Here is a 13,836-nt window from a genome sequence, read left to right as displayed (position 1 = left end):
GTAGGGATTTTCTTTTTCAAAAGGACTGAACTTCTGGTAAGAAATTGATTGAAATAATTTGTATTCTGTTTTTTAAAGTCTTAATTAGAAAGCTATTTCCAGATTTTCCAGCTTATATTGTCAGGGAAAGGTATGATTTCAGATTGGAAATGTAAACCATGTTTAAAGTATTGCCATGAAATATAGTTGAGTAGTTTTTGTTAAAACAGATAAATTATCCCAGTTTATAATTCCATTTTTTTCAATTATTTCTTCTTTTGAAGGAGTTAATGCTGTGTAACACTCTAATTTCCTTTCCTACTCTCCAGGATCTGGTAAAAAATATACCATATTTCTCAGAATACTTGGACAAGTTTTATGAGCAAATTGGTTCTTTAAAAAGTAGCACTAAAATAAAATAAAAAATGGCAGTTGAAAGGGTGTAAAATTCTGTTGTGCCATATAAACATTAGGATTGGTTTCTCTTTTATTTTCTAATTATAAAAGTAGGTAAACTGCAAGGCCCTCATCCACTTTCCAGTTGAGAATTGTCATTAAACTTACAGTAAACTCAATCTCTGATAATCTTCTAATAAAAATTCAACACTATTGCTAAAATGTATGCACATACCCAGAGATTAGAGAATAGTTGATAAACTTTGTGATGTTATATATGAAAATAATTAAAATAGTTCTCAAAATTAAAACTGATTTGAATATTCTCGTGTTCCTGTTATCATTCACTTAATAAAAATAAAATATTTTCCTGGATATTTCATGAATCTTAAGGATTCATTGGCTTAATGGATTTAATTTTAATTTCATTCTCCCATATTGGGTTGATCAGAAATCCACATTTTTATGGACAAAGGAAGAAATTACACATTTTTTAAAAAGTAAATACCCATGCATCACTGAGAAGATTGAAATGATAAATGGCTTTACTGAAGAATGTCATATATTTAAAACATGAAATAGAGTTTTATGAAATAGAAATAGCACTTTATGAAATAGCATCCATAGAGTCATTTTTAGGATAGAAATATCTGACAAATAATAGTTATCAAGCTACCTTTCTTAATCAGAATTACAGTCACCTTTTATTTTCATAAGCCCATCACCTTAGGGCAGAGGCATTAGGTATTTAAAGGAATGTTTTAAATGGAAACATGCTTTGGTTCTTAAGGAGGTACATTTATTTCCATTTGTCTCATCTGATTCATGCAGTGTTAACCCTAGGCACTGGTGACTTCTTAGGATTTCCAAGCTGCTCCTTTATAGATATAGGTAACTGTGTTGCCACTTTCCTGATGTAGTTTCTTGTTTCTTCCTAGAAATGGGCTGATTCAGGAGGTCAATGATTTGAGGTTGAAAGTTAATGAAATGGGCAGTGAAAGACTTCAGTATGAAAAAAAGCTTGAATCAACCAAAGTAAGTTTTTCTCACAGGTTAAAATTTTCAAACAAATGACTCCACTATTCATCTATGACCAATAATATAAATAAGATGTTTTCTACTTAGTATACAATAAAGAAGTTATTTTAAAATTAAATGGGGACTTCCAGGCAAGATGGCTGAATAGGAACAGCTCCGGTCTACAGCTACCAGCGAGATCAACTCAGAAAGCAGGTGATTTCTGCATTTCCAACTGAGGTACCTGCTCATTTCATTGAGACCGGTTAAACAGTGGGTGCAGCCCACAGAGGGCAAGCAGAAGCAGAGTGGGGTGTTGCCTCACCTGGGAAGTGCAAGGGGTCAGGGAACTCCTTCTCCTAGACAAGGGGATCCAGGAGGGACTGTGCTGTGAGGAATGGTGCATTCTGGCCCAGATACTACGCTCTTGCCACAGTCTTTGCTATCCACAGACCAGGATACTCCCTCCAGTGCCTACACCACCAGGGACCTGGGTTTCAAGCACAAAACTGGGCAGCCATTTGGGCAGACAACAAGCTAGCTGCAGGAGTTTTTTTTCGTACCCCAGTGGCACCTGCAATGCCAGTGAGACACAACCATTCACTCCCCTGAAATGGGGGGCTGAAGCCAGGAAGCCAAGTGGTCTAGCTAAGCAGATCCCACCCCCACAGAGCCCAGCAAGCTAAGATCCACTGGCTTGAATTTCTCGCTGCCAGCACAGCAGTCTGAAGTTAACCTGGGATGCTCAAGCTTGGTGGGGGAAGGAGTGTCTGCCATTACTGAGACTTGAATAGATGGTCTTCACACACAGTTTAAATAAAGCTGCCCAGAGGTTTGTTTGTACTGGTCAGAGCCCACTGCAGCTCATCAAAGCCACTGTAGCCAGACTGCCTCTGTAGATTCCTCCTTTCCGGGCAGGGCATCTCTAAAAGAAAGGCAGCAGCCCCGGAGATGGGCTTATAGATCAAACTCCCATCTCCCTGTGACTGAGCACCTGGGGGAAGGAGTGACTATGGGCACAGCTTTAGCAGACTTAAATGTTCCTGCCTGCCAGCTCTGAAGAGAGCAGTGGATCTCCCAGCACAGTGCTCGAGCTCTGCTGAGGGACAGACTGCCTCTTCAAGTGGGTCCCTGACCCCCATGCCTCCTGACTGGGAGACACCTCCCAGCAGGGGTCGACAGACACCTCATACAGGAGAGCTCCTGCTGACATTTGGCAGGTACCCCTCTGAGACAAAGCTTCCAGAGGAAAGAACAGGAAGGAATTTTTGCTGTTCTGCAGCTTTTGCTGGTGGTACTCAGGAACAGGCAGCAATCTTTGCTGTTCTGCAGCCTCCACTGCTGATACAGGCAAACAGGGTCTGGAGTAGATCGCCAGCAAACACCAGCAGACCTGCAGCAGAGGGGCCTGACTGTTAAAAGGAAAACTAACAAAGAAAAGGAATAATATCAACATCAATAAAAAAGATGTCCACACAGAAACTCCATCTGAAGCTCACAAACATCAAAGACCAAAGGTGGATAAATCCACAAAGACGGGGAAAAAAACAGCACAAAAGTGCCAAAAATTCCAAAAACCAGAGTGCTCTTCTCCTCCAAAGCATCACAACTCCTCACCAGCAAGGGAACAAAATTGGATGGAGAATGAGTTTGGCAAATTGACAGAAGTAGGCTTCAGAACGTGGGTAATAACAAACTCCTCTGAGCTAAAGGAGCATGTTCTAACCCAATGCCAGGAAGCTAAGAACCTTGAAAAAAGGTTAGGGGAATTGCTAACTAGAATAACCAGTTTAGAGAAGAACATAAATGACCTGATGGAACTGAAAAACACCCTACGAGAACTTTGTGAAGCATACGCAAGTATGAATCGCTAAAGCAGAAGAAAGGTGAATTGATCATGCGGAAGAAAGGATATCAGTGTTTGAAGATAAACTTAATGAAATAAAGCATGAAGGCAAGATTAGAGAAAAGAAGAATGAAAAGAAATGAACAAATCATCCAAGAAATGTGGGACTATGTGAAAAGAGACCAACCTCTGTTTGATTGGTGTACCTGAAAGTGATGAAACCAAGTGGAAAACACACTTCAGGATATAATCCAGGAGAACTTCCCCAACCTAGTAAGGCAGGCCCACGTTCAAATACAGGAAATACAGAGAACTGCACGAGAAGAGCAACCCCAAGACACATACCATTCAGATTTACCAAGGTTGAAATGAAGGAAAAATGTTAAGGGCAGCCAGAGAGAAACGTCAGTTTACCCACAAAGATAAGCCCATCAAAGCAACCGTGGTTCTCTCTACAGAAACCCTACAAGTCAGAAGAGAGTGGAGGCCAATATTCAACATTCCTAAAGAAAAGAATTTTTAACCCAGAATTTGATATCTAGCCAAACTAACCTTCATAAGTGAAGGAGGAATAAAATCCTTTACAAACAAGCAAATGCTGAGAGATTTTTGTCACAACCAGGCTGCCTTACAAGAACTCCTGAAGGAATCACTAAATATGAAGAAAACGACCAGTACCAGCCACTGCAAAAACATACCAAATTGTAAAGATCATCGATACTATGAAGAAACTGCAGAAACTAATGGGAAAAATAACCAGCTAGCATTATAATGACAGGGTCAGATTCACACATAACAATATTAACCTTAAATGTAAATGGCCTAAATGCCTCAATTAAAACACACAGACTGGCAAATTGGATGAAGAGTTAGGAGCCATTGGCATGCTGGTGTGCTGTATTCAAGAGACCCATCTCACATGCAAAGACACACATAGGCTCAAAATAAAGGGATGGAGGAATATTTAACAAGCAAATGGAAAGAAAAGAAAAAAAAAAACAGGGGTTGCAATCCTAGTCTCTGATAAAACAGACTTTAAACCAGTGAAGATCAAAAAACACAAAGAAGGGCATTACATAATGGTAAATGCTACATAAATATATCACATGTTGATTCACAAGTATATCAATATATACTCGTGTATATATTTAGTTTAGTTAGCACTTCTTGTTGCATATCAATACAGGAACACCTGGATTCATACAAGTTCTTAGACCTACCAAGAGACTTAGACTCCTACACAATAATAATCAGGGACTTTTAACACCCCACTGTCAACATTAGACAGATCAACGAGACAGAAAATTAACAAGAATATTCAGGATTGAACTCAGCTCTGGACCAAGCAGACCTAATAGACATCTACAGAACTCTCCACCCCAAATGGACAGAATATATATTCTTGGCACTACATGGCACTTACTCTATAATTGACCACATATTGGAAGTAAAATACTCCTCAGCAAATGCAAAAGAACAGAAATCATAATAAACAGTCTCTAAGACCACAGTGCAGTCAAATTAGAACTCAGGATTAAGCAGCTCACTTAAATCTGAATGACTACTGGGTAAATAATGAAATGAAGGCAGAAACACATAAGTTATTTGAAACCAATGAGAACAAAGACACAATGTACCAGAATCTCTGGGACACAGCCAAAGCTGTGTTTAGAAGAAAGCTTATAGCACTAAATGCTCAAAAGAGAAAGGAGGAAAGATCTAAATCAACACCGTAAACCACAACTAAAAGAACTAGAGAAGCAAGGTAAACAAATTCAAAAGCTAGCAGAAAGCAAGAAATAACTAAGATCAGAGCAGAATTGAAGAAGATAGAGACACGAAAAACCCTTCAAAAAAATCCATGAATCCAGGAGCTGGTTTTTTGAAAAGATTAACAAAATAGATAGACCAATAGCCAGACTAATAAAGAAGAAAAGAAAGAAGAATCAAATAAACACAATAAGAAATTATAAAGGAGATATCACCACTGATCCCAGAGAAATAAAAACTACCATCAGAGAATACTATAAACACCTCTATGCAAATAAACTAGAAAATCTAGAAAATCATGGATAAATTCCTGGACACATACACCCTCTCAAGACTAAACCAGGAAGAAGACAAATCCCTGACTAGACCAATAACAAGTTATGAAATTGAGGCAGTAATTAATAGCCTACCCACCAAAAAGCCCAGCAACAGACAGATACACAGCCTAATTCTACCAGAGGTACAAAGAGGAGCTGGTATCATTTCTTCTGAAACTATTCCAAACAATAGAAAAAGAAAGACTCCTTCCTAACTCATTTTGTGAGGCCAGCATCATCCTGATACCAAAACTTGGCAGAGACATAATAGAAAAAGAAAATTTCAGGCCATATCCCTGATCAACATCGATACAAAAATCCTCAGTAAAATACTGGCAAACCAAATCCAGCAGCCCATCAAATAGCTTATCCATCATGATCAAATCGGTTTCATTTCTGGGATGCAAGCCTGGTTCAACATATGCAAATCAATAAATGTAATCCATCACATAAACAGAACCAATGACAAAAACCAAATGATTATCTCAACAGATGCAGAAAAGGCCTTTGATAAAATTCAACACCCCTTCATGCTAAAAACTCTCAATAAACTAGGTATTGATGGAATGTATCTCAAAATAATAAGAGCTATTTATGACAAACCCACAACCAATATCGTACTGAATGGGCAAAAGCTGGAAGCGCTCCCTTTGAAAACTGACATAAGACAAGGATGCCTTCTCTCACTACTCCTACTTGACATAGTATTGGAAATTCTGGCCAAGGAAGTCAGGCAAGAGAAAGAAATAAAGGGTATTCAAATAGGAAGGGAAAAAGTCAAATTGTCTCTGTTTGCAAATGACATGATTGTATATTTGGAAAACCCCATTGTCTCATCCCCAAATCTCCTTAAGCTGATAAACTTCAGCAAAGTCTCAGGATACAAAATCTATGTGCAAAAATCACAAACATTCCTATATACACCAATAATAGACAAATAGAGAGCCAAATTATGAGTGAACTCCCATTCACAACTGCTACAAAGAGAATAAAATACCTAAGAATACAACTTACAAGGGATATAAAGGACCTCTTCAAGGAGAACTACAAACCACTGCTCAAGGAAATAAGACAGGACACAAACAAATGAGAAAACATTCCATGCTCATGGATAGGAAGAGTCAATATAAGTGAAAATGGCCATACTGTCCTTTCTAGATTTAATGCTATCCTCATCAAACTACCACTGACTTTCTTCACAGAATTAGAAAAGAAAACCACTTTAAATTTCATATTGAACCAAGAAAGATCCTATAGCCAAGGCAATCCTAAGCAAAAAGAACAAAGTGGGAGGCATCATGCTACCTGACTTCAAGCTATACTACAAGTCTATAGTAACTGAAACAGCATAGGACTGGTATCAAAACAGATATAGAGACCAGTGGAACAGAACAGAGGCCTCAGAAATAACACCACACATCTACAACCATCTGATCTTTGACAAACCTGACAAAAACAAGCAATGGAGAAAGGGTTTCCAATTTAATAAATGATGTTGAGAAAACTGGCTAGCCATATGCAGGAAACTGAAACTGGACCCCTTCCTTACACCTTATACAAAAATTAACTCAAGATGTGTTAAAGACTTAAACATAAGACCTAAAACCATAAAAATGTAGAAGGAAACCTAGTCAATACCATTCAGGACATAGGCAGGGGCAAAGACTTCATGACTACAACACCAAAAGCAATGGCAACAAAAGCCAAAATTGACAAATGGGATCTAATTAAGCTAAAGAGCTTCTGCACAGCAAAAGAAACTATCATCAGAGCGAACAGCCAACCTACAGAATGGGAGAAACTTTTTGCAATCTATCCATCTGACGGAGGGCTAATATCTCTACAAAGAATGTAAACAGAGTTACAAGAAAAAAACAACCCCATCAAAAATTGGGTGAAGATTATGAACAGACACTTCTCAAAATAAGACATTTATGCAGCCAACAAACATATGAAAAAAAGCTCATCATCACTGGTAGTTAGAGAAATGCAAACCAAAGCCACAATTTGATACCATTTCATACCAGTTAGAATGGCGATCATTAAAAAGTCAGGAAACAAAAGATGCTGGAGAGGATGTGGAGAAATAGGAAAGCTTTTACACTGTTGGCAGGAGTGTAAATTAGTTCAACCATTGTGGAAGACAGTATGGCAGCTCCTCAAGAATGTAGAACCAGAAATACCATTTAACCCAGCAATCCCATTACTGGGTATATACCCAAAGGATTAGAAATCATTCTACTATAAAGACTCATGCACATGTATGTTTATTGCAGCACTGTTCACAATAGCAAAGACTTGGAACCAACCCAAATGCTCATCAACTATAGAGTGGATAAAGAAAATGTAGCATATATACACCATGGAATACTATGCAGTCATAAAAAAGGATGAGTCCATGTCCTTTGCAAGGACATGGATGAAGCTGGAAAGCTGTCATTGTCAGCAAACTAACACAGGAACAGAAAACCAAACACCACATATTCTCACTCATAAGTTGGAGTTGAATGATGAGAACATATGGACACAGGGAAGGGAACATCACACACCAGAGTCTGCCGGGGGGGTGGTGCGGTAGGAGAGAGATAGCATTAGGAGAAATACCTAATTTAGATGATGGGTTTATGGGTACAGCAAACCATCATAGCAAATGTATACCTATGTAACAAACCTGAACGTCCTGCATATGTATCCCAGAACTTAAAGTATAATAATAATAATAATAAAATGAAACTCCACCCAAGCTAGAATCCTTCTTGAATTTAAACACTACTGATGTGAATTTAAAAACAAGGCTTAACTCATCTGACAAAATATAGGCTGTCCTTTCTCTGAGTTGTATCTAACCGCCTTTATAAACTGACACTATTTTCTTGATTATTTAGCTTGTCTTTTTCTGTCTGTAGTTTTCTTTCACTCCTCCATCTCTCTACCAGTCTTTAATGGCCAAACTTTCTAGCATGAAAATTAAGGTGGGTCTGATGCAGTATGAAAAGCAATTATTAATATGAAAAGCAGCTGTGTATCGCCTGTTGATTAAAAATCACCTGAAGCTGTTTGAAGGGAAAGTGGGATCCCTAATGTTGTTTTCAGAAACACATGAAACAATTAGTGAAAAATAATTAACGGGTAAAATGAAAAAAATATATAAATTAAATTTAACTCTCTTAGGCTACCTGAGACCCAAGCCTAGTAAAATAATTGTAAACATTGGCCTATGAAAGAATTCTGTTTCGTATCCACAGTAGAGATCGCTTTCCTCTTTAGGGACTTTCTTGAAGGTACAGCAGTTGACATTTTTGGTAGAGATGGGATTTCATCATGTTGGCCAGGCTGGTCTCGAGCTCCTGACCTCAAGTGATCAACCCGCCTTGGCCTCCAAAATGCTGGGATTACAAGCGTGAGCCACCACGCCTGGCCACATCTCAATTCGTGTAGATTTGTTTTATTCATAAATCTGATTACTGATTTAAAGAGCTAATATGCTATTTTAATGTTCTCTTTTAGTCATGATCTACTAATTTTAAATGAATTTGTAACTTGTAGGATGAATTGGCAACTTCAAAAGAACAACTAGAAGAAAAGGAATCTGAAGTAAAAAGACTACAAGAAAAATTGGTTTGCAAGATGAAAGGAGAAGGGATTGAAATTGTTGATAGAGGTAAGAAGATATATTTCATATTTGTCATATTATTTTGCTAAAGTCCTCCAAAATCTATAAAAGAAACTGATGATAGTTAATGTGTAGTTTTAGCCTCAAAGAAAGAATAGCAGAATTCAGCCAGGCCCAGAACCACAGGGAATTCTCTAAGATTATTTACTGTGACTGGGAATCCATTAACTTCCTCTTCAGCGCTGGAAAAGGGGGATTCTGTACTTTATTCGGTGTTTAAGATTACTAGACTGTAAATTCTCATCACAAGAATGGACTTGTCTCAATTTCAATGCAAGGGAATGCTAAAAGAGTTAAAAAGAACCATCACTGTCCCAGGATTGTTGCCCTCAAAACTGAAATTAGATAAAGTAAGGGACTTAGAAACTGTTCCTGCCCTTTTGAGAGGGGAAAGATGGCTCTGTATCTTTGGAAAATTGGTAAAAAATTTATACCAGGGATTGAGTCCTCCACCTTTTAGAAAGCAAAAATTTGCTAATTCTGTTTTTGGAAAATGCATGAATTTGTGTAAATTTTTTTTTCATAACTGAAAAGGTTTGTTCTGAGTATTATATGGACCATAATTTCTAATAAAGTAAGTGATACATGATAGAAAATAGCCTAAATGAAATGCTTTTAAAAATTATATTCAGAAATATAATGTGCATAACATCTGACAAAACTCGGTTAAATTTAACCTTTCTTTGTAATTATGAATGATGACTGTGGCACTATGAGATACTAGCTGTATTCTGAGCAAGAACATGTGAAGGATAGGCTAATATCCGGGAATAGATGCTGTAATGCTGGATGAAGGCAGAACTGATGGACTAGATGATTAACTGGCAGCAGAACTTTACGGTGACCAGTTTACTCTTTCTTCCCAACTTCTCTAGCAAGGATTGTCTTCAATCTGAAAATGACAGAACAATGAGCCTTTAAAATAAGGATGTGCAGGCTGGGCACAGTGGCTCACGCCTGTAATCCTAGCACTTTGGGAGGCCAAGGCGGGTGGATCACGAGGTCAAGAGATCGAGACCATCCTGGCCAACATGGTGAAACACTGTCTCTACTAAAAATACAAAAATTAGCTGGGCATGGTGGCACGCACCTGTAGTCCCAGCTACTCGGGAGGCTGAGGCAGGAGAATTGCTTGAACCTGGGAGGTGGAGGTTGCAGTGAGCCAAGATTGCGCCACTGCACTCCAGCCTGGTGCCCGGCAACAGAGCAAGACTCTGTTTCAAAAAAATAAAAATAATAATAAGGAAGTGCAATTCAATGAAGACAGATGATAAGAGAGCATTTGGTTACATTTTAAAATGAAATCATTAATAAGAAAGGGTCATATATACTCATAGTAAGAATGTGAGCCAGAGCTGGCAACATCTCGGTCCGACAGAGAAATCCTGCCTCTGGAGTAGGATTGAATGAAGCCAGGAAGCTGAAAAAATTGCAGATGGGGCAAAGAAAGAGTCCTGGAGACCCAAGTTCATTAGATTGCAGCTCATTTCTTGCCCTTTTTGATTTTTTTTTTTTTTTTGGTTTGGTTTGTTCTTTTGTTTTTGTTTTGTTTTGTTTTTTTTTTTTGTTTTTGTTCAACTGAGTTCCAGTTGAGATTTTTCTTTTAGTAAAAAGGCCTTAAAAATAGAAAGTTTATAGATGAGAATTCTGATGCTCAGAGGGATAAAGCAACTCACCCATGTTGCAGGCAGGAAGCTGCAGAGCCAGGTTTCTAACTGAGGTTTCTCTGAGCCACAAACCTGTTTCTCTTTGCATTTTTCCTCTATTGATCAGTAATTTTCTATGAATCTGTTGTCCACTGAAAAGTACCAAGGTCCCCTAGAAGAATCCCCCTTTGTAGATGTTATTATTGTTTCTAATTATCTGTTCATCTTTTAGTTAGAAGAGCATGCAGTATATTGCTGTCTTGTGGGAGAATGTGAATTTCTGCCTATGGTGCTCACAATGGCATCAAATCTATTATTAGGTTCAAGTCAACATTCAAACTCACAAAACTACCATAGACCACTTTTGCATGAGATTCACTCAGAAAAGCATGGGACAGGGCTAGGCATGGTGGCTCACGCTTGTAATCCCGGTACTTTGAGAGGTCGAGGAGGGCAGATCACTTGAGGTCAGGAGTTCGAGACCAGCTTCGCCAATGTTATGAAACCCTGTCTCTACTAAAAATACAAAAATGAGCTGCACATGGTGTCAGGTGCCTGTAATCCCAGCTTTCAGGAAGCTGAGGTGGGAGGATTGTTTGAACCTGGGAGGTGGAGGTTGCAGTGAGCTGAGATCTCACCACTGCACTCCAACCTTGGTGACAGAGCAAGACTCTGTCTCAAGAAAAAAAAAAAAAAAAAAGGAAAGAAAGAAAAGAAAAGACAAAACAAAACATGAGACAGGACAGTTAACTATAGGTGGTGTCAGGTATTCCTCCAAATTATGCAGCTGCCCAGAGACAGCTCAAATGCAAGAAGGTGCAATCCATATGAGGCAAGTGCAGGAACCACCCCAACTTAGCATCTCATTCCCTACAGGAGCCAATATCGCCTGTAACAAACTTCAGAGGTGTCATTTCTGGCATCACCACACATGCCCACCTAAAACAGTCAGCACATTCCAGGATGCTAGAAGCTATAGCTTCCATCAGGTATTTGTAGTACATTTATAGCTCCTTCCAGTCCAGATGCAATTTCCAATCAGAGATCATTTATAAGCAATGTTGCTGAGTAACACCGTTAACATAGCACTGTAATCTGGTTCCAGGGGAACAGAGCTAGAATGTTAACAAAAGGTCAAATTCATATGCAGCAGAGAAAAGGTTTTGTTAACTCTTAACCCAAAATGCCCCACTGATAGCAGGTTTGGCTATATGGTTTGCTTTAACCAATGGAAGGCAAGAGAAGGTGACTTACACCATCTCCAAGCAGAAGCGTTGTGAGCCATTGCGCAATTCCACTCTCCCTTCCTTTCCCTCTGTCGTGAGACAAGGGTAGGGGCAATACCTTCAGCTTAGGTCCCCAATGAAATGAAAAAGCTATTTGGAGAAGAGCCATGGAACAAAGCTTCAGTGGATCCTCAGTTGCTATAAAACCTCGGAGAGAGAAACATTTATTGCTGTAAGCCATCAGCAATAAATAAGTAATGACCAGTCAGAGGACTGGTGGTTACTGCAGAATAAACTATTTCTGATTAATACATTCCCTTTGGAAAGAGGTAGGCTGGGTTTATCATTCTCCTATCAGAAGTCCATAAGTAGGGACTGCCAACTAAGCCAGCTAGTCCTTCAGTATGTGACAGCCTTAATTCTGGCAAGAATCCCCAACTTGAGTCTGATGGAAAGTTGTTTCCTCTTGTAGAGCATTTGTTAGAACAGTTCAAGCAATGCCTGAAAAAAAAGTATGTAGATTATGATGGTTTATTGCTCAAATATATCTTCTCCTTTGTACTACTCAGGGTTCAGTCAAGAGATAGGAACTATGTAGAGTTACGTGAATAAATATATTTTTTACTTTTATTTATTTATTTTTTAAGTTGGAGTCTCACTTGCTTCATAGCCCAGGCTGGAGTGCAATGGCATGATCTCGGCTCACTACAACCTCTGCCTCTTGGGTTCAAGCAATTCTCCTGCCTCAGCCTCCTGAGTAGTTGGGACTACAGGTGCCCACCACTGTGCCCGCTAATTTTTGTATTTTTAGTAGAGATGGGGTTTCACCATGTTGGCCAGGCTGCTCTGGAACTCCTGACCCCAAGTGATCCACCCACCTCAACCTCCCAAAGTGCTGGGATTACAAACATGAGCCACTGCACCCGACCAACAAATATAATTTAATATAAAGAATTGTCAATGGGCCAGGTACTTGAATCCAGGATGGGGTGGGTGGAGGTTGCAATGAGTTGAGATCGAGCCACTGCATTCCATGCACTCCAGTCTGGGTGACAGAGTGGGACTCTGTCTAAAGAAAAAAAAAAAATTGTTAACCAATTATAAAATTGTCAACCTGGTAACTAAAAAGGTAAAAAGAGAAATCTAGGATACTACAGAGGTAGCAACTGCAGGGAACTCTTAATCCCTCTAGATCTGAGGGAACAAAAGAAAGAGGCTGGAATTCTGAAAATGTAGAAACTTAGAGGGGCAGTGGTGTGGAGCTGAAACTCAGACATCTGAGGAGAAAGGTGCTACTCAGTTGGTGCTGTTGTCTCTGAGTGTAGAGGCAGTGTCTCTTGCAGCTGGGATTCGTCTCTGAGGAGGGGTTTGAGCTGGTGTCTCTTGGTGGGGAGGCAGGGTGCATTGCAGCTAGTTCTGCAGGTGGCAGGGAAACTGAAAACTGGATCTAACTGCTGCTATGGTGAAGCAGAGTTAATAGGGTGCCAATGGCAAGGACCACAAGCAAACAGGAGGCTCAGGAGATGAAGTTTGTCCATTCTTCCCCCTCCCACCATTCAGTCTCCCTCTATCATCAGAGCTTAACAAAGAACCAGCTAGCAAAGCTGAAATGGGGTGTGGAGAGTCCTAGCAAATCTCATTGATTAGTGCATGGGGGCACCTAGCTAAGGCATGGGTGAGGGCTGCTGTTCAACCTGTGCTCTCCTTGTCAAGCGCTAAGTCCTTGTGTGGGGCTATGTCAGCCAGGAAGAAGAGGCATCTTTTTCAGATTCTCACAGAGGTGTCATATAGGCTAGCACATACATTGATGCAAGCATCAGCCATAGTCTTCCTTCCATCTTCTAAATGGCTCTGAAGAGCATGTATCTTTTTTTTTTTTTTTTTAAATCCAGGGTCTCACTCTGTCACCCAGGCTGAAGTGCAGTGGTGCAATCATAGCGCACTGTACCCTTGACCTCCTGGGCTC

General features: G+C 39.5%; 1 protein-coding gene across 1 annotated transcript in view; it reads left to right on the top strand.

Annotated features, from left to right (window-relative positions):
* Positions 1–279: 279 nt before the first annotated feature.
* The window catches only part of LOC116555400 (liprin-beta-1-like), a 67,046-nt gene continuing 53,489 nt past the window's right edge, over positions 280–13,836 (top strand). The window contains exons 1-2 of the mRNA XM_032283908.1: positions 280–1,410; positions 8,872–8,986. Coding sequence (XP_032139799.1) covers positions 1,363–1,410; positions 8,872–8,986 — 163 coding nt within the window. The 5' untranslated portion in view covers positions 280–1,362. The remainder of the gene's footprint in view (positions 1,411–8,871; positions 8,987–13,836) is intronic.

The sequence above is a fragment of the Sapajus apella genome, unplaced genomic scaffold, assembly GCF_009761245.1.
Source record: "Sapajus apella isolate SASKATOON/1434 unplaced genomic scaffold, GSC_monkey_1.0 scaffold2, whole genome shotgun sequence".
Classification (NCBI taxonomy): Eukaryota; Metazoa; Chordata; class Mammalia; order Primates; family Cebidae; genus Sapajus; species Sapajus apella.
Note: the sequence above shows the minus strand (reverse complement) of the source record. Positions and strands in the feature narration are given on the sequence as shown.